The 21,895-nt window shown below is 41.8% G+C and overlaps 2 protein-coding genes across 4 annotated transcripts in view; one reads left to right on the top strand and one right to left on the bottom strand.

Moving 5' to 3' along the window:
- Positions 1-21,895, top strand: part of LOC138787390 (uncharacterized) — a 406,633-nt gene that overhangs the window by 85,249 nt on the left and 299,489 nt on the right. The gene's annotated exons all lie outside the window — the stretch shown is intronic.
- The window catches only part of LIX1 (limb and CNS expressed 1), a 105,767-nt gene that overhangs the window by 5,726 nt on the left and 78,146 nt on the right, over positions 1-21,895 (bottom strand). For both annotated transcript variants that reach the window (XM_069962958.1, XM_069962959.1), the window contains one exon: positions 9,339-9,416. In XM_069962958.1, the coding sequence (XP_069819059.1) occupies positions 9,339-9,416 (78 nt within the window). The remainder of the gene's footprint in view (positions 1-9,338; positions 9,417-21,895) is intronic.

Below are 21,895 nucleotides of genomic sequence, written 5' to 3' on the forward strand. Positions count from 1 at the left end.
ATGCTGCAGGTTCGATCGAGTTCGATCGAACCTAAGATTTCCCGATGTTCGATCATCTATAATCGCGAGCTGTCCAACATACAACACCTGGCCAGAGAGCCAGTGAACTTTAGGGCACCAATGACCCTACTTAAGATCCTCACTCCTTGATGCAAGGATGTCCAGGTCACACTGAAGCAATATACCTCCTCCCTTTCTCATAACGCTTTTATTTTTCCACCTACTGGGCTGGTTGGGACTAATTTTTTGCACCATCATCTATAGTTTTATTGGTACCATATTGTTGTAAATGGGAATATTTGATTACTTTTTATTAGTTTTCTTTCTGATATATAACAAAAAAAAAAAAAAACATCAATCCAGGAACAGTGTTTTATTTTATTAGATGTGACAATTCTGCATGCTATGATACCAAATATGTTTATTTGATCAGTAAGATCGGCGCTTTGCATGCAGAGTCTGCCTGAGGCAAACTCTACAATAGAATGTTATTACTGACCGGACAGGACAGAGCTTGGCTAGACTTCTAAAAAAGCAGGCACCACTGTCTGTGCAAACCTATGCATGTAAACAATACAGTAAACCAGACAAGAAGAAATGAACATGCACATGACCAGGTTGCACATAAAAAAAGTATTTTTATTCCATAATAATCCTTAACCTCCCAGGTGCAAACGTCTTTTAGTTTCCTAGGACTGTATCCAGCTTTTCCTGACACCCGGGGGGGAAAGGCAAGGAGCAAAACAGAGTTATAAGGCAGGCAGCTGATAAGCCACTTGTCGATCAAATGAAGTGCTTCGCTTTGTTTAGACAGGCAATTCCCTCATGTCTACTTATAAAAACAAAACATGATGTATTATTTGTTATAAGGATTTTTATAAAGTAAAAATACTTTTTATCTACAACCTGGTTAAATCATTTTCCCCAAAAAAGGGTTGGTAAAAAATTAACAATAAGTTACATAAATCCCAATGTGGCACCATTTGTCCTGCAAAAAAAACCAAGCCTTCATATGGCTATGTTGAAGAATTTTTTTAAAAAAGTTATAGTTCTTGGAAGGTGATGATGAAACAAATGCTTGGTCACTATGGTCACTAAGGCCTAAAATTGACCAGTCACTAAGGGGTAAATGCAGAACCACCTGTGCTTAAAGCGACTCTGTACCCACGATCTGACCACCCCAAACCACTTGTACCTTTGGATAGCTGCTTTTAATCTAAAATCTGTCCTGGGGTCCGTTTGGCAGGTGATGCAGTTATTGTCCTAAAATAATACTTTTAAATTTGAAGCCCCGTGCCAAACGGGAGTATCTGTGCCCTAACTTTGCACAACCTCTCTGTCCCTCCTCCCCACCCTCCTTATCATTAGGAATGCTCCAGGCAGATTGCCTCCTATTCCCCACCTGTGGCAGCCCGGTTTTTCTTTTTTCTAACGGATGAGCATAAACTGATGAGCAGACTGATGCAAACTGATTGCAAAATGTTCATCTTTTTTTAATGGTCCGTTTGTAATTTGGCTTAAAAAAACTGACTTTTGTACATCAGTTTGCATCCGTTTGCATCAGTCAGCATCAGTTTATTTTTCTTCTTTGGTTTCTTGCTGCTTCTGCGCATGCTCAGTGCAAAAATGGATGAAAACAAATGATGTGAACGGAAATACCTTCCGTTTAGATCCATCCTCATTGACTACAATGTAAAAAAAAAAAAACGGAAGTGAAAAACGGAAAAACTGAAAGAAAAATACTGCAAACACTATTTTTTTTTCTGTTCAAAAGAACGGATCTTGAACGGATTGCATGCAAACGGAGCACACTAATATATCATGGGAATCTATGGGGATTTTAACGGATTTGCCAGTTTCCGTTTTGCTTACTCCAAAACGTAAAATGTAGACGGAATGGTGCCGGATGGTCAAATGCTGATGTGAACGAAGCCTAAGGGTTCCAGGGAAGTCTAGATGAGAGTGGAATGGTAGGCTGAGGCTGGTAATTAATTGAATAAATTTTTGGCTACTTCTTGGTCTCAAATTAGCTGCAAAGTTATAGAGCCAACGTATATAAAACATAGTATAAAATACAGTGACACAGAGCAGATGTCATGACAGTAGTCCAGCAATACAAAAGACAATACAGACCATTCAGTCCACTCCACTGTGACTTTGGATACTGAAATTTCATATCCATGTTACTTGAAGGAAATAGCAGATAAATGATCACTCTGCGTTAAGCTTAATTTCTAAATACAAAAATTGGCTCAAAAGAACATAATAATATACATAAAGAATAATTGTAGCCTGTTAGAGAAGCTGTTGGTTGGTTACCTCATAGATTTTATAAAGAGTTCCACATTTTATTTCTGTACATATAAATGATGAGGTTTTAGCTATAGTATAATTTAAGGAATGAAAGGTGGAAAAGTATTATTATTGGAATTAGAAATGCAATAAATGATGATATCACTAGCTATTACATCAGATAATACAGATTATATATTAAGATTATTGAAATATTAAGATGTTTAGTTTTGTATACAGTGGCAAATTTATATCTCAAGATCCTATACCCCATATCCTTTATATATATAAAAAAAAAAAAAAGGATTTGTCACAATAGTCCACTTGCACCTAAAGTTACAACAAAGTTGTCCCTACCACACAGGTGATATCTGCCTGATTTGGCCCATGATTTGGCCCATGTAGCCATGGCAATTCTTTCCTTCTCATAGCAGTCACAAAAGAGCCCTTTGCCCATTCTTTACATAAGTGCCTATGCTTCCTTTCCTTCAGTGGTCACAGCAAGGCACTCCATTCCTTAAAGGGGAACTATCAACAGGTTAGACTAATCTGATGCTAATAGCTTTTTATTGCGCACAGGGCACTGAGGATGAAGTTAAGTCTCTTACCTTCATCCTCAGCACCATTCCCCTGCAGTTTCAATGCAATCCTTGGTCCGGTAAGGCCGTTTGGAGCACTGTCCCGCCCCAGAGCGCCGATCTGCCCCTTGCCCGTCCCTTTTCATTATTATCAGGTGGCCCCCTTGGAGTGGGGCAGTGCTCCAAACAGCCTTAGTGGACCAAGGATTACATTAAAGCTGAGTTCACACAGCGTATGACACTGGCTGTACTGCAGTACCAGCCGGATGAACTTCATTTCTGTCGAATTGGGATGCGGGCGCCCGTCCATGTGCGCCCGCATCCCAATTCACTATAGCACATGATGGAAAATGGCACTTTCCATTGTGTTCACTGTCAGTTCTGTAATCGACTATGTGTATACACTCGGGATTCAGAAGAATAAGTGAGAAGGCAATTTGCCCAAACAGTTAATTCTTTACCTGTCCACCCTGTCCATAACTATGCTCAGCCAATCGCAGCTGAGCAGCTGATGACGTGGCCGCGTCATCAGCCGCTCAGCCGCGATTGGCTGAGCACAGTTATGCTCAGCCAATCGCGGCTGACCTTCGGATGACGCTGCAGAGGGCGGCCGGCACTTGGGAAGATCCGCCGGCCGCCCGAAGAGGACGTCACTGCTGAGGATCGGAGACCGTGGTCGGCACGTGACAGGTGAGTATAGCGCACCACACTTCCGGGTACACGGGTGGGGGGGTGGGACACGGGGAAGGGGGCCATTCACAGACATAACATACATTACAAAGTTGTATAACTTTGTAATGTGTGTTATTCTGTGAATAATTTTTTAGCGCCGGACAACCCCTTTAAGGCTGTACTTCATAGGATGGCCCCTTTCACACTGCCTCCTCCCAGATTCAAACCATTGAAATTTCTCTATGCCATGATGTTTGTTAAATCCACAACAAATGTAATATATAATATGTAATTAAGTTATCATTGCTGTAATATTTATCAGCTTTTCTAAGAATTCTAATCCCTAAATCTTTTCTTTATTTTCTAGGAAATTATAACTTTAATATAGCAGCTTAAGTCATTCTTTAGAAATTCGACTTGTAGTTTTTGTCATTCTACTGTCTCAATAACATTCATGTACAAACTAATTCAATTTATGATATTTAAACTACAAAGCAGATCGCTAACAAATATAATCACTGCCATATGTTGTTTAATCACTTTCCAGTTTTCCCAAGCTTTCTTCTCAGCTCCAAATAAATCCAATTAAATATGAACATAATCCTTAACTGATAATCTAATCATTGTATGCATCAAACAGCTTCGGTTACATCACTAATCCTACTATTATCGCCTAAAAATCTGCATTCACCCATACTTTCCCCATCAAACAGATAGTATTATCAAAGTAAACACCATTGGAGAATATAAAAAAAAAAAAAAAAAATGCTGACTGTACTCATCTTCTATGTGGCCCTATAGGTGGGTGCAGGCAACTGCAATGAATACACCTAGCAAAGATGGTCAGAATGGGCAACAGTGGTGAAGTGGTAAAGTTTAAATGGCTTCATTGTACTCTGTGTGAGGAGGGACAGACAGACAGCATGGGATTACAGGATGAGTGCCACTGCTTTTAATAAGGCTGAAGAGTATTCCAAGAAAAGTTAGTAATCCCATCTGTAAACTATCTATCCATAGGCTAAGACTGGCCATTATATTATATTTAATGCAATTTCAGCTCGATTGGCTGCCAATATAATGTTTATGAGGCTGCCTGACAGTACACAGACATCTGGAAATGGGGACAAGAAGGACTGGGCGTTTTGGATTTTGACAAGTCTAAACCTTTGTTTTCCTGGGAAGATATGCTCCTGCCAGAGGTGTCTGGGAGAATTTTGTTCCAATTCTGCTCCTCTTATTACCCTCTAAATAATCAAATACATAGGCACCATAAACTAATCTAGCCATTCATCCGGATATGTTAGGAAAGATATCGGTCAGTCAAATATGCTAGTTATTTGCATGACAAACAATACCCCATGTCTGGTCACACGTGCAGGCTTGTGGTCCTCATCAGGGGAGGATTAACTTTACCATAGGCCCCGGGCTGTTCACCAAGCCTGGGCCCCCCCACCCCACTGTAACTATGGAAGCACTAGCCTGGTGTTCATAGTACGGGATAGATAATGTCATGATGTCCTGATTTGTGCAAAATTGCCATAAAAACTGTGATTTTTTGCAAATCATGGCAGAAGTGTAGCCAGGAGACAGTACACCATTGAAAGTATAAGACTTTTTGGGTGGTCATAGGCCCCTGTGTCCCTCTACATGCTATGGCTCAAAGGCTTCCACAGCCACAAGGGACTTCTCACATTCCTTGAGCTGGCACATATTTCGGGGATTGCACTGTAGGGGGCCATATTTGTCATCAACCCTAAAGGGCCACTATGTGAAGCTGCTGTTTCAATTATACCAAAGTCAGCCAAACCCATTGCATATATGGGGGGGGGGGGGCTCCTGACTGCGGCTTACCCCTCCCTATACTGAATGCTCAATGTTCATGTGTATGAGGTCAGGAGAGCTAATTCTTGGCTGAATGATCATTTGATAATTTGGCTGATAATTACTGAAGGTGTATGTGTTGAAATCAACATGTACTACACCCCGTATAAAAGGGGGACATTTACGAAGGATACGTCCGAGGTGTACGCCAGGGAGAAGGTGCAGATTCGCCCCTTCTGCCTGGCGTACGCCTGGCGTATGCCTTCCATACGCCCCACTCACCCGATGGGCGGGCTGGGGGAGCTTGGGAGGGGGGAAGACGTGGCCTCCTCCTGCGCCTCATTTATCATGATTTCCGCCTGCTCACAGGCGTAAATCAGAATCAGAATCGACACATGCTGGAAGCAGGTGTAGATTTCGTACGCCGCGCAGGTTCGGGCGCGTGCGCCTCTTAGTGAATCCTGATAGGGAAAAGGGGTGGGGCCTAATATAAGACCTTCATAAATCCCCCCAAAGAGTGTAAGTGGACTGAGCCTTTGTAAATAAAGGTGCTTCCAGAGACAATGGTGTCAAACAGCAAGACCACTTTTCTGCTGTCGTAAAGCCGTAAACCAGCGCTTGTAGTGCACTTCAAAGGCTTCTTATTAGCATCACTTGTAGATGGGTATAACACAACCAATGGAGTCAACAAAATAACAAGGACCTTGCTCTACCCAAGGGACACCACCTAGGAATGTGTTTACCTCTAAATTATTGTCTAGGATATAAAGGAACTATGCTGATTGGCTGAGACAGTGTCCCAGGGATGGACAACGTTCGGGTTATGTGTGTGGGTGTGACTGGTATATAAGATTACACTTCCTATCTCCCTCTATCCCTTCCTTCCACCCTCTCCCTTTCCATACACTCCTATCCTTTAGTTAGACTTCTCTATGGTAGATATGCATTTTCCTTTTTGTAATAAACCCCTTAAAGATCTAGTTGTCCTCAATCAATTATTAAGGCACACCAAAACCAAAGCAGATTCTATAGTACAGCCACCTTAATACTATTATCCCCCAGAGGAAATGCCTGGGTGGCCACAGCTTCACCCAGCAAAATCAGTGCCAGGAGCCAGGTGGCATGGCTGCCATTTTCAATAGGGAACATCTCCAATGACAAAACCTCTAACCCCCTTACAAGATAAATAAAACAGGTTTTTTAGACAACCCCTTAAAGTGTTTGTATAATTTGTACCTCTCTCTAGATCTACATCTGAGTGCGTATCAACTTCGTAGTTTAAACCCCCCACATTGTGAATAATAATACGAAATGTAGATGTAGTCCAAAAGCTAACTTGCCAGCACTGAGAGGGAATGTGAGTATGTGTCTATGACAGGACACTGCTGAGGCAGCATACACTCCAATTGTTTTGACGTTTTCACAGGATGCAGTGAAAATATTTTTCCCATAAACTTTCCTGAGGCGCAGTCTCCGTGTGTGTTGTGGGGCTGAATCCTTTTTTCCATTATCTGCTTCAGTAAGATCTAGGCCAAATGTTTAGGTTTATTTACTGCCAGGGCCAGGAACTATTTCTTCACAATGATTTGTGTTCTTAACTTTACCATCTGCCCTGGGAGCTTTCTTTCCTATACTATTCTCTTGGGCGTATTCTGTTATAGCTTTGTTTGTATAGAAGCAAGTCATGCCATACACCCAACAGGGAACATTAAAGGGAACCTGTCACCAGTTTTGACAACCCTGGACCCCTTTAACCTCTGTATAGGGGGTAGAAAGGGAGACATTTTTTAAAAAAGTTAAAACAACTCATGTACCATATACAAATGATTCTTCTGCTAGGCAATTCTTTAGTAGGTAAGTGTCCGGTGACATTGGTGAGAACCCCTTCCATCTAGACTTGATTGACATCTTTTCCAGGGACAGTAGATGAAGCAGGAGATGCCAAAAATTTTAAAGGAGTTGCTGCAGAGATCACAGGATACTTGCCTGCTGTAGGAACATCCAGATGCGAGAGGGGTTTTTTTTGTCTGTTTTTTTTTTTTTTTAATACACTATGATTTTGCGTTGAGCATCCCTGACAAGTCACAAGCTTCCTGGTTTCTTTCATAATGTAAAGGTGTACTTATGATTTGCTACATTTGGATTGGCACAGTTCAATATTTGAGTGTCTGATCTGTATATTGAGTTTCATCTGCCCTGCTTTTGCATTTGAATGGTTACGTCTTATTCTGTACCTTGCATTGCAATATTATCTGCAGGTCTTGTCAGGGATGCAACCTGAAGATTCCCTGCACAGTGTCACATTTTACCTCCACAAATTGTTTAAAGCGTATGTACCACCAAGTACATTGCTTTAAGTGTGACGATCTCCCCTCTGTGACGCAGCTCCATTAGAGGTTTCGTCACACTGGGGGCCGGAGGGCCCAAGCCCAGTGCTTCATGCCTGGCCGGTGCCTCGGAATAGACCGCTCCATGAGCGGGAACTGGGCGCTGGTTAAAAAAAGTACAGCAGCACCGGCATCCCCACACCGGCGCCGATTTATTCATGTAAAAGACTTACAGCTGATGGTCATTTGCTTTAACTAACATCAGAATAACAATACCTCCACACCAGGAACACATATTACCAGTATATAGTGACTGAATAACACTAACATACTGTGATCTTATAATGGTAGCTACCAGTTCTACACAAATCCATTGACTACAGGTGACATCTTTCCTGATTGTAGTTGTCCACCTCCCCATTCTTCTTCATCCGAACCAGGCTGCCATGAATATTTCTGTAAAGTTTGCTTTCCAGATGACATTGGCTCCTCACATTTCCAGAACTCTACCTACCTATTTCCCATTCTCTATACTACCTTCCTGTTGCCCCTTTAACAGTTTTATAGTGCCCTCATATCTGCTGTTACCCCCCAAATAATAGTGCCACACAGTGTGCTCCATTCACTAATAGTGCTTTCTTCATGACATCAACACAATAATAGCAGGTCCTACTCAGTATTGTGCTGGCCTGTGTCACGTTTCTGGTGCCTCTTAGGCTTGTGGAAGAGTATAGCAAATACCTTGTTGCTTTGCCACAAAGGGGAGCAAGGGATGGGTTTTAACTACATAGACCCTCCTGTCTAAGGCTGGGTTCACACTTATGGTTTTGCAATCTGTTTTTTTCATCCGTTCATTGCATTTGTGTGCATCCATTTCGATCTGTTTTTCCATTTACTACCATTATAAAAAAAAACAAAAAAAAAAAAACAGATCACAACTAGAGATGAGCGAACCGGGTTCGGGTTCGAGTCCATCCGAACCCAAACGATCGGCATTTGATTAGCGGGGGCTGCTGAACTTGGGTAAAGCTCTAAGGTTGTCTGGAAAACATGGATACAGCCATTGACTTTATCCATGTTTTCCACATAGCCTTAGGGCTTTATCCAACTTCAGCAGCCACCGCTAATCAAATGCCGAACGATCGGGTTCGGATGGACTCGAGCATGCTCGAGGTTCGCTCATCTCTAATCACAACGCATCCTTTTTTTTAACATACATAAAAATAAGGTCAGCTATGTTTTTGTGTACATTAAAAAAATTGATCCATTTTGACTTCTTTTTTTTTTATAATGGAAGTCCATGGAAAAATGGATCAAATGAGGCATATGCCAGACTATGGATAGTGTTTCTTATTTAGCTTGATCCGACTTGTATCATTTAGTAACAAATGCAACTGGATATATTCTGTACAGAATACGCCGTTTTTGTCTCCTGTCCTGTATTCAATCATACAATCAACAGTTTACTTTCTATTGGCATCATAGCTCAGAACAAGAATTGGCACCGGAGATGAATGCATCTGAATGCATAAATCACACATGTTTCTTAGTACAGCCGTTTCTTTCCAGAATGAAAAGCTATTGCATGCTAGGTAGGTGTTTATGGGCTTATACGCATGGATTGGGTAATGTGTTCGATATTTCTTACCTGACGGGAACACTTTGTGTCTCTCAGGGCTTTAAGACTTCCGTTCCAGTGCAGGAGCTGAAAGACTATCATGAGTTCCTGTAATAAAGAGGGTAATAACAGGAATTATCAATGCGTTCCACCACACTCCATATACTGTAAATATATACTCAATATATCCATTATACACAGCTATTATATGTTGTCAGTTATTTGATTAATAGGAGACATAATGATGTGATAACTTGCAAATGAAATCCTATTAATAGTTATAGTGCTAACATAAAACGTAATATAGTTCACATTAGACTGGCATAATGTATGTTTCCATAATGTTTTGTCTGCCTGCCAGTTGGCAGTATGAATATATTTCCTGTAACATACTGTATATTGCCAACTTATTCTGCAGTATTGTACAGAGATCACCAAACTTAGCCTTTTCCCCTATTGGGTCTCACAATCTAATATCTATATCTCAATCACATACTAGAGACAATTTAATAGGAAGCCACTCAATGTAGGTTTTTCCAGAGTACGTTGATACTAGAAACTCATGTATTCATGGGGAGGACATACAAACTCCATGCAGACGTCAGATTTGATTCTTCTATAGATCAAATTACTTTACTTTAAGGGGGGAAGATGACAACAGCTTTTGATAATTGGTGATATAAATGCAATCTGTCAGCTGCAATTCCTGTTGCAAACTGGTGCCATTGTTAGATAGCTTTTAAGCCAGGGAGACATATGATACCTTTCATATATCTTTCGGTGTCTTCATAACGTAGAAAAGTTGCCACAACTGGAGTTGTGGATCCGCTGTACCACCGCTGGCGATGGTGTTAGCCGTTCCAGGGAGCGTAGTCTAAGTGGCCACTGGTCTTAACCATTGCCCACCGCAAGGCGGGGTGGACTTGCTGGGGCAGGCGACCCCTAGGCCAGGGATGTCAGTGTGGCCGCGGCCGGACTGTGACAAAAATCCTTTTATGCTTTGGTGCAAAGAGTCATAGAATGCCTCCTCACTCCTCCTACCATCCCTATCCCTTCTTGATTGACAGGGATGGGAGTGGGGATGAAGAGGTGTTATCGCCCTCAGCAGTTCAGGATTGAAAAAGCTTTTTCTATGTTTGGAAAACACAAACATATATATGAAAAGTACCATGTGTCTCCTTAACCAAACAGCTATCTAACAGTGTCAGCAGTTTAGATCCTGCGAAAGAATTAGTTTTACAGAACTAAATTCTACAAACAGCAATGCAACTAAATAGAGATGTCAAGTAGAGATGACTCACAAATAGTGTTTCGCTCAGTATTTCGTTTTTCTCTGTCTTTTCCATTCCAGGTTTTGCCTAAAAATACTGACCAAAATACTAACAGAATCACTGGCCAAAATACTGTGTGTGAACATAGCCAATGGCTGTATTCATGTTTTCCAGGCAGCCTTACAGCTGCATCCAGTAATCAAATGCTAAACTATCGGACTCAAGCATGCTCAAGTTGCACAAATCTCTAATGTGACCCCACTGGGTCACTAACAGATTTGGCTTAGGGTTAAACCAGGAGACAGGGACTAATAGATTGTGTTAGTCATAGGGAATATGCAGAAGCCAGGATGATTGCAAAAGTGGCCTAATAGGATAAGTAGATTGAAAATGAGAAGTTGGAATTGTGGTGTCCCACCACAGGTGGTTTTTTATCTCTCCTTCTTTCTTACGCACACACTCATCCCCACCACTCACAGTTAGGTTCATGTAAGCCCTTGTAGGAGGAGTTACTTGGTGTCCAGTCCAGCCTCAGTTCTTACCAGAATCTCCAAGAGGGAAGAAGCAAAACCTACTGTTCCTGCTGTAGTTAAGCCAGGGCCTGGCTGCTGCCAAGACCCCTGACAGGGGCAGAGAGAGTCAATTGAGTCCAGACACGAGTGTGTACAGATGCAGCTAGTGACCAACAGTTCTTCCAGTATTTCTACTATATCTACTATGCAGTTCTAAGCATTTAATGGGAGAAGAGTCCAGGAACACCCTAACCCACGCAGAGAACACGTCTAAAAAGTGCAGGGCAGTATCCTGAAACACAAGAGGAACCAGCCTGGATAGGACAAAGCTACCAAAAGAGATATACGTATCCTATATCGCAAAGCAGGTGACTAAGAAGGCCCGGAAGCTTAGCTACACCCACATAACCATGACTGGGACTTGTTTCACCTTATTAGGATGGGTATCTCGACACTGTAGGGCAAAAGGTGGTCAGACCAAAGTCTAAACACAGGTACAAGTAAAAGGTTTACACAGAGATTTCTTCCAAAGTTTTGGCAGTGTACACTGCTACACTGGGTTGGGGCTCCTTCGACAAACTCTTCTCCTGTGCTTAACTCTCCAAGCACCGCTACAACTACCTCTCTACTTCTCTAACCACCTCCTCAAGCACAAACGAGTTCAGGCACTAAAAGTCTGTGTCAAATAGTTATCTATTTTGTGAAAATGTATTGTACTAGTGAAAGACTGCACAGTAACGCTGTTCTATTTTTACAACACTGGGACTCTGTTATACTTCGTATGCACCAGCACCCAGACACCAACCGTACACCTTGGGTTATTTTCCCCTTTCTGTGGGTGGCGGTACCGATAGTCCAGGTGGGTCGGTTGCCACTCAGGACTACCATGACAAGAGCCCAAGAGGCCCACTACAACCCGGCATGTTACCAACCATTGGGAACACAGCCACAACAAAAAAACACGTACCAACATCACACCTGTGTGCTGGACAAGCACTGGCGTCAAGACAATTCCATCTTTGGCTGAGCTGACACAACAACACCTATACCTGTACCTCACAACAGAATCTCATCACTGCAGCTCCCCTAATGAGATCAACCTAATCATCTGGTTCCTGGAGTCCAGCCCAGTGATACTCATAAGTGGGTTGGTGTCAATTCACAGAGTATGCCGTTTGTTCAATTTTTTTTAAATTTATTGTGGGTTCACACATAGTGGAATCACAGTGGATTTCACGCTGCGAGTTTGAGGCGAAATCTGCTACGATTCCCTGCACTGTAATAGGTTTCAATAGGTTTAGATATATATAGTAGAGTTTTCATTTCACTGTGGAGTATCTAAACTTCGTTCCCTTAACCCGCCCGGTGAATACTTTGCCAGTCCACGCTCTAGCCTGCTTCTGTGGCTCCTGGATCCTGGAAGCAGGCCAGAGTGCAGACCGGTAATGTATTCACCGGGCTGCAAAGGGTTAAGGGGGGCAGCGTTTACATACTCGCAGCGGAATAAAAATTCCACTGTGAGTATGTAAACTTATTCAAACTGACAGTACGGATTTCAAAGCGGATTTCTCTGCGAATTTACAGCGTGAAATCTGCTGTGATTCCGCAATGTTTGAACCCACCCTTAAAGTGTGTTTTTTAGGTAAATATTGCCATAAGGAGGCATCTAACTACAATATATCCTGTTCCCATTGGCATAGAAGAGGCAGTATACATAGAGCTAATAGGGAAGGAGACGAGTCACTGAGCTGCCAAAACCAAAACATAAGTTGAGGACATGGGTATGAGCTTTTTTTTTTTTTCCCCCATTTAATAAAGAATGACTACATGGACTTTAATTGACACTTTTTCTCATTTCATATTTCTACAAATAAAAACAAGTGAAACCACAACCCCTACAAGTGATGAGCTTCTGCTTTACGAATCTAATTTTCCTGTAGAAGCACTGAATTCATTTCTCTTAGGGAAGCATTCGGTATGGTATACGGGTTGCGATGAAGCATGCCGCATGTTTTTCTAGACAGACTCCATCTGTTTACTACTGCATTTGCTGTGTCCGAATGAAATACAGTGGCCTTCGATATAAAAAAATGATAGAAATGTTGGATTGTAGTAAAATTCTGCATGCAGTTATGTCTCAGGCAGATATGTAAATAATTACAGGTGTGGACTGGGGTCTAGGTCACAGGAGGTGTAAAAGTGCTTCTACACTACTTTCAAAGGCTGCTTTTGGATTGTGTACATCTTGTTGAAAGGTCACTGAATACTGAGAAGGCCTCTATGATGCACTCAAATACATTGCCTAGAGACAGGATGGTCAATTCCATGAATTTCCATTCTGGATAAGCTGTTAGTAGGTGCCGGGAGCGCAGAGGACAGACCAGCCCAGACAGGCCACAAATAGGCTATGTTCACACATAGTATTCTGGGCAGTGTTTCTGTCAGTTTTTGGTCACTATTTGTAGTCAAAACCAGGAGTGGAACTGACAGAGAAAAACTATAATAAAAAGATTTTCACAGCTTCTGTTTTTTCAACCCACTGGGTTTGGCTAAAAAAGACTGACAGAAATAATGTGTGTGAACATAGGCATAGAGAGGATAGTTTGATCTGCAGATCCCAGAGTCTACTCATCCGCCACCCAAACACATGGGACATCACTGTCTCTGCTCAGACCATTTGCAGGCCATTTTAACAGAAATAAACATGGTGTTGCAGCAACCCTTACATGTCCTGTCGTTGACAGAAAGCCACCATTACTTTTGTTTGCAGTGGTGAAAAAACTTGGACCAGTATGGACTAGAGAAAGAAAGTCAATTTCTCCCTTTGGTTGAATCCACATGGATAAGAACCTAGGCAAAATTTACCTGCAGATTTGCCGCCGCTCATTATGTTATGGAGGGGTCCTGCCTCGACCGTTGACTGGCTGAGCAGGCCTGAAATGTCACGTCCCAAGTCCTCTCTCTAATCAGTGCTGGAGTCACATCCCATGTCCTCTCCCTGGCATCAGTGTTGGAGTTATTTCTCCCCGGCACTTTGGCAAAAATACTCCCTGCCCGGACTTCTCCTTTAAGGAGCAGGGTCCATTTTTTTCAAATCTGACCTTTCTATTATGTGGTAATAACTCTTTATTACTCTTTAACACTTTAATTTTTTTTTTTACTCAGTAAGGGGGAGTTCACACTACGGATTCTGTGCAGGTAAGTTCCAGCGGATTCTGTCGCTCACACCCGCTCACGGCGGCGCGCATCTCCACCTGTGCCATAGACTACATTCTGTGGCCGGTCCGATTCCGCTGTCTTTTGGCAGCCAGTGGAATCTGCCTGGCCATAGAATGGTGTATATGGAGCTTGGCTCTGATACTGATAGTTACAGTGGAGGCCAGGCTATGGTTGACAGCTGGAACTGGACGTAGATGGCACGGGCACTGCTTCTGTGCCTGTTTCAACCATAGACACAACTGTACATCTATGAGCGGGAACACGCTGCAAAAATGGACGTACAATTACTTTCTTAGTCCTTCAACTGGATTAAATAGTGATTAGTTTAATAAACAAACGCACAACTATAATTCCTATTACAAGTGAATGCACAAAGGGTGTCCAGTAATGCTGCATTAACACGAAGCGATAACTCGCCCAATCGATCGTTTAATGATTTTACAGCAACAATTTGGTTTTTATAACGATCAGCATTTAGACGAATAAATTGATAGAAAATTCTTAAGAAAAATCGTTATTGCGATCGCTTAAGCCCCTCTTTTACATAGGGTGAATCTTTGAAAGACTGTTTACACGAAGCGATCTGCAATTTTTTAGCGAATGATGATTTGAGAACATGTTGAAAGATCAAAATGAACGATTTCTCGCTCGTCGCTTGATCGTTTGCTGTGCTTACACGAGCCGATTATCGCTCAAATGCGATCGTTATTGCGAAAATTTGAACGATAATCGCTCCGTGTAAATGCAGTTTATCATGATTCACGCCTGCAAACAGGTGTAAACCATGGCAGGGCCTGTGACAGTTGTCATTTGGTTAACTCTGTGTATAAAAGATGCAACATGTTACTATGGACTAGTTTTAATAATAGAAATATTTAAAATAAAATGCTAAAATTCTTTATAAATGGCAACAAAGGTAAATAAAACTTTCTAAAGTGGATAATGTAAACAAAAATACATATATATAAAATGCAAGTGCATTTCAGTTCATCTGCTCTTCAAAGAAACCTTGTTTCTTTATTTCATTAGAAACTCACTGCAGCCGCAAAACTCCAGTCCTGAAACCTACCACAGCCTTTCCTGAAAACAATATTCTTCCTTGGCCTGAACGATGAATTTCTATGTGATGAGATGGTGGTCTGTTATTCTTTCTATCCTAATTGTGTTTTCTTTAAGATTGTCAGCGCTAGTGCCAGTGAGGGGGATTGTATAACTAGAATAGTACATTGGCTTGCTGCATTATTGCACATAGGGATAGCAGTGCGTCCGTGAGTTACAGCCCTGAAAGAACACTCAGTACACATCGTGCTAGTTAAAAAATTCTGTTCTGCCACCAGTGAACAATCCTGCAACTTGTTACAAATACTAGATATTGGAATGCAGATCATTAAACTCTGCCCATGTCAGATGTGCTTCACTTGTGGTTTACAGAACATAAAATGCCTTATTGGAATCGTGGGTGGCCTGCAAATGGGGAAGGAAGTGACACATTTATAGCGGAGAGCACAAACACGTTACAAAATGATTTTTTTATTGCTAGCACTAAAATGGTGAGGTCTTATCTTCTGTCCTTTGTAGGGTTATGTAGAGCTGATTACAGGTTTACTTAACTCGCAGCGCATTGCGGAGAGCGATCTTGTTTCCATACTTGGGTGGGAAGAATAGGCCTACCTCGCTGGGCTCACACATGGCTTTCAGCTGGTTTGGGTCTATAAAAGTTCTGGAGGCACGTTTGGTTTTCAGCTTCATATCCAAAAAATACAAGTACTTCTGCTTATAATACAGTCTTTTGGTGTGCGCTTCCTGTGGTTTAGACATTGTACAGAATCCAATTCCCCCACTAGTTCACAGTGCGGTATATCACTCATATTATGAAGGATTAAATGGAAATTCCAGTTTGAGAAAAGAAATTAAATAATGATTAATATGTGAAAATGAAAGACGCTATGTCATACTGGCTGTTTTCAAACTATGTTGCCCATTTACTATATGCAGTATAGCCAGATGTGGCAGATTCGCTGCAGACTTTCGGTAAGAAATTTCAGGGAGGTAAATTTGAAGCACTGGATAAGATTTTGCAGTGTGGATTGAAATTCTTTGGCATGTCAGTTTATGTTGCATACAGGTATTTCTATTGACCTCAATGGGCAGGTCAAAAAGTTGCAGTCTGCAGTATACAGTCCGTGTGAATGGCCCCTAGGTTTATACTTAACAAAGACTTAGGCTATGTTCACACAACGTATATTTTATGACAAGGACCGCCATTGTTTTCAGTTAAAGCAACAGCCGTCCTTTTCATAGTGGATTGTGTTGCACTGAAGTCAATAGAAACAACGGCTGTAGTTCACACATTGTATTTGTTTTTCTACAGCTGTTGAAATAATTGGCATGTCAATTATTTCAGGCCGTTGTGCATTGATACGAATGCAATTTTCAATGCAACAATGGTCGTTGTTTCACTCAATAGAATGGCTGTTGTTTTTGAGTGCCGAACAATCACCGTTGTCCGTACATTGTGTGAACACAGCCTTAGGCTGGGTTCACACTATGTATATTTGAGGCTGTATTTGGTCCTCATGTCAGGTCCTCATAGCAACCAAAACCAGGAGTGGATTGAAAACACAGAAAGGATCTGTCCACACAATTATGAAATTGAGTGGATGGCCCCCATATAACAGTAAATAACGGCCATTATTTCAATACCACAGCCGTTGTTTTAAAATAACAGCAAATATTTGCCATTAAATGGCGGCCATCCACTCAATTACAACATTGTGTGAACATAGCCTTTCTGTGTTTTCAATCCACTCCTGGTTTTGGTTGCTATACAGCCTCACAAATACAGCCTCAAATATACATAGTGTGAACCCAGCCTAATACAGTAAAAATAGTATACAGTGCCGTATGACACGGGAGCTAATGTATGATGGATATCCATTATAGGCATACATAAGGTTATAATTAGAGATGAGCGAACCTTGAGCATGTTCGAGTGCATCCGAACCCGATCGTTCGGCATTTGATTAGCGGTGGCTGCTGGATATAGTCATTGGCTGTATCCATGTTTTCCAGACAACCTTAGAGCTTTATCCAAGTTCAGCAGCCCCAGCTAATCAAATGCCGAACGTGCGGGTTCGGATGGACTTGAACCCGAACCCGGTTCGCTCATCTCTAGTTATAATACTGGGAAAAACTCCAGGTAAACACTGATACTCATAGAGGGACATGTATCATCCGGCGTACGGATGATTTTCGGCAGAAAGTGCCGATTTGCGCATTATTTTATTCGCAAATGGCCGATTTCTGAATAAAATATGCGCAAATCAGCACTTTCCGCCGAGTAAGCCGTTGGGCGGGGGTGAGAAGGGGGCGGAACGGAGGGCGCGGACTCAGAGTCTGCACGATTCACCATCCGTTCCGCCAAAATATACGCCGAAAACCTACTTCAGTCCTCAGCTGGCGTAGGTTTTTGGCCGAGCGCACAGGATTTATGTAGAGGCAGTCCGCCTCTACATAAATCCCCGTAGCGCTGGAGATGCGGGGACATTTTTAAGTCCGGCGTTTTTTAATTAATAAATGTCCCCCATAGTCTTTATTTGTTGATCATAAAAGGAATGCTGTCATATCCTATGACCCACAGCAGTGAGTCCATTCACATTAATATCCTAAATAAAGTCAGTTATTGACTATATTTGGCCACTTGCACTATTTGCTTTGCTTTACTGCATAGCCGATTATGCTGCCCAGTCCAACAAAATACTATTTACACACAGGAAATGGGCAGAACCTAGACGCTAGCTGACTATGTCAGACCATTAAACTGAATAGACTGCTATTATGCATTGCAATGTCAACACCCTTGAGGGGATCCGACATATACCTAGGATGTAAAGCAATAAGAATGTATAAGCATGGCCTCATCCTTTTCTGGAACTTCAGCAGCATCATCCAGCTGTCAGTCCAGGGCCGAGTCACTTGTATAGCTCATTCGCGATCAACAAATCTTCCCTTCCCTCTCTGCACCATGCACCGTGCCAGCAGAGAAGACATGGCCAAATACAAAAAGCAGCCTAAAGCCCATCTAACCTCCTGACACCCAGAAGAGTAGCAGATAATACTTGTGGGATATGTCATATGTCCCTACACCTTACAGGGAAAAAAAATTCCAGGCAGAAGAGGGTGGGATTGGATCACCAAAATAATTCTGCCATTCCAGGCCTATTCTCACCTACTATGTTCCCCTGGTATCCTTCTGTAAAAGCTTTGGGTCTTCGGCTGAATGCTCTAGTTGCTACCACCAAGACAAACTTGTCTCTGCAGTGACAGCCCACTCAGCCAATCACTGGCCACAACTTTGTCCTGGCTATGGGATAATTTGTCTTGGAACTTACTGCCAGAGGACCTGAAAACACCACAGGAGGACCTCTGGGGGAGAGTGGTAGGTGAGAATAGGATGTTTATTAGTTGTTTTTTTTTTGCAACCCCTGCAACATATGAAAAATCTAAATATCTGGAGTACCCCTTTAATAAAGAAAGTTACACTATATTTCAAAATGTCACCGTTTCACAACAATTTTTTGCTTTTAAGGACAATGTTTCCTTTTTGCTGTACAAAAACACAAACCAGACACAAAACACTATAGATGCTAATTCCTCTATATACTTCACGAGCTGTTTCTTCTTCTATGCTAAGACATCACAGTGTAGCCTCTTGTTTCCTATGCGAGACATAAGCAGGAGCCAGCAGTGTGTTGCAACTGTAGTAACAGTAAATGTGAGAGCCAGGAAAACAAGAGGAGTGCGTGGCTAACCATTTCTGGAGTTACTGCTCTGTGTACAGTGTGGGTCATGGGAGGGCTGTTCTGCAATCTATTATGAAACGTAAGACCCCCCACCTGTTGGGAGAACTTTATTGAAGTCTATAGGAGTTTTGAAAGAAGCCAAGGTGAGCATGCTTTCTGGATTCTGTAACTCACATAGACTTCAATGAGGAGGCAAGTGCATATGTGCAAGTATTTCTCTAACATTTAGTAACATAGTAACATAGTTAATGAGGTTAAAAGAAGACAAGAGTCCATCAGGTTCAACCTAGGGATGGATTTGGTGACCAGACAGGGAGCATCATCCTATGTTCCAGAGATGTGGTGGCATTGATCAATCAAGGCCACAACATGCAAGAGGTTACATTAGAAGCTCAATTAATCTACTTTAATGTCGGCTATATACCACAGAAAAACAGTGGATGAATATAGGCAACATTTTTGTAAACTCCTCAGGCACTTGCCACAGTTGCCTCCCCCCCAAGAACTACATAATTGGCCTAGGCCAGGGATGGGGAACCTTTGGCCATCCAGGCATGATGGTAACTGTAGTTTTGCAACAGCTGGGGGGCCAAAGGTTCCCCATCCCTGGCTTAGGCCCGGCCTGGGAAACCTGCACATGAACACCTGAACATCTTGCACCTACTCTTTCTGTTGCAATCTGCCAAAATAACATTCTTCATATTCTTTCTGGCATCTAGGATGTTCAGCACAGGTCGCACAGGAAAAGGCTTACCAGATCCATGATTGGATACTACATACCACATATATAAGTGTCGTGCCCAATGTACCCTCTCACTAGCTAAGGAAATTTCCTCTTTTCTCACCTGCCTACATTGGATCTCCAGTCTGCACATAAGCGCTTATTCTTCCTTGTTATTATAACAACAGGTTAACTTAATACTAATAGTTTCCACAAAAACATTGGCACAAATTTGGTGTACGATTTTAGTAAGGAAACCAGTCATGCTTTATAATCCCAGACAACCCCTTTAAGCGTCTCAAAACTTCTAAAAGGTAATGAAATAAAGTCTTTAAAACACAAATCTTATTTTAATCGAATATTTACAGTCAAGTCTTTAGGTGGTATTTGCCATTAATGTGGTCCTCTAAAACAAATATTCTGTAATTCCACTTTCTTTGGAATTGAAAAAAAAAACATTAAAAATTCCATGGGGAAATGACTGCACAAATTGAATGTGAACTAACAGTTTTGATTGACATGAACCTGGTACAGTAATTCGGCCTATTTTCATAGAGATATAGATGTGGGCAAACGCTGTAACCGCACCCCATGCTGGGTTTCATTTCAGCCTTCCCCGAAGAGCTGTTTTCAGAGTCTATTTTTTTGGCCACTCACTGTTCTCACCTATTAATGTTTGCAGGCGAGGAAAGAACTAATTTCCTGCTGGAAAAAAAATATGGTAGGTTCATTTACCTTGGAGGACATTTTATATTTCTTTGTATTGTAGTATGTTAAATTCATGGATATGTGATCTAGCATAAATTTACTTGCATTAACAAGCTCTATTGGGACACATACATCACACCCTAAATAATCAGCATCTAAGCAATGGAAATGTTTATTTAATCTGCTCCGATAATTGGCCGATGTAGGCTTGGAGTTGACTTTCCTCTCGTTCACAGTCATCTGGTGCCTTTGCTCTTTGCTGGCACCATCTACTTTTCTTTTATGTGGTGTAGGGGGATAAGTTTACTATTGAGACAGAGTGCACAGCAAAATGCTTGGGCTGAATTAAATTTGTTATACTGACTGCATAGCTATTCTTTTGCCTTCTTATATTTCCCAAATGTACAGCAAATGTTAGCCATTGTTGGCAGCTCCTTATTTCATGTCTTGAATTTCATGAATGCCTTCTAACACTTTCTTTGATAAAGAGAAGTGTAAGCATTCATTGCTGCCTCTACTACATCAATAAGTTTTCCTTCATTTTTGATACAAGGATTGTTATACTGGTTTCTATGGCCTCATAGATAGTTATTACACGCAATGTTAAAATTTTTGAATTCTGGATGCAACCCTGGGATCCTGTGGTCCTACTGCAGAATAACAGCAGCTTTTCTGAAAGAGTTACATGAATAATCAGGTTCTGCTTAGCTATGGTTCGGAGATAAGAAAGTCCCTGCAAATTCGGTAAGGGAAGGGCCTAGAGAGCTGACCTAACACTCGCCTGTGCTTTTGCTAGGAGAATTTTTGCAATGGGGTAAGGGTATGTTCACACTAAGAAATAGGCGAGAAATTGAAGAGAAATTTTCTGCGCGGAATTCAAGTGGAAATTCAAATTGAACACAATGGGACATTGCAAAAAATAAAATAAAGCAAGGATTAAGCTTGAAATTTCTCGCCTATTCCTCAGTGAGAAAATACCTTAGTGTTGCTGCCAGTGGGGAAGGGTAGATTGGATTAGAATGCTACTGCCAGTATGGGAGGGGTGAAAATCCTTCTGCTACAGGGAAAGGGTGGGTACCATGCTGATACAAATTAAAAAAGATGAGAAGGGCAAGAATGTACAATAGGCGCCATTAGAAATTGCAGTTTGTGTGAGAATTCTACCAGTGTGGGAAGGTGAGAAGGGGAAAATGCTGTTGCCAGTCAGGATAGGTGGGGGATAAAGGAGTCAATGAGATGGAGATGAGGTGAGAAAGCTGGACAATGCTTCCACTAGTGAGTAAGGTGTGAGAAGGGGACGATGCTACTGCTAGATAAGGGGGATAATGCTACTGCCTAAGGGGCTGCACTGTGG

This window comes from Dendropsophus ebraccatus, chromosome 3 (genome assembly GCF_027789765.1).
Source record: "Dendropsophus ebraccatus isolate aDenEbr1 chromosome 3, aDenEbr1.pat, whole genome shotgun sequence".
Classification (NCBI taxonomy): domain Eukaryota; kingdom Metazoa; phylum Chordata; class Amphibia; order Anura; family Hylidae; genus Dendropsophus; species Dendropsophus ebraccatus.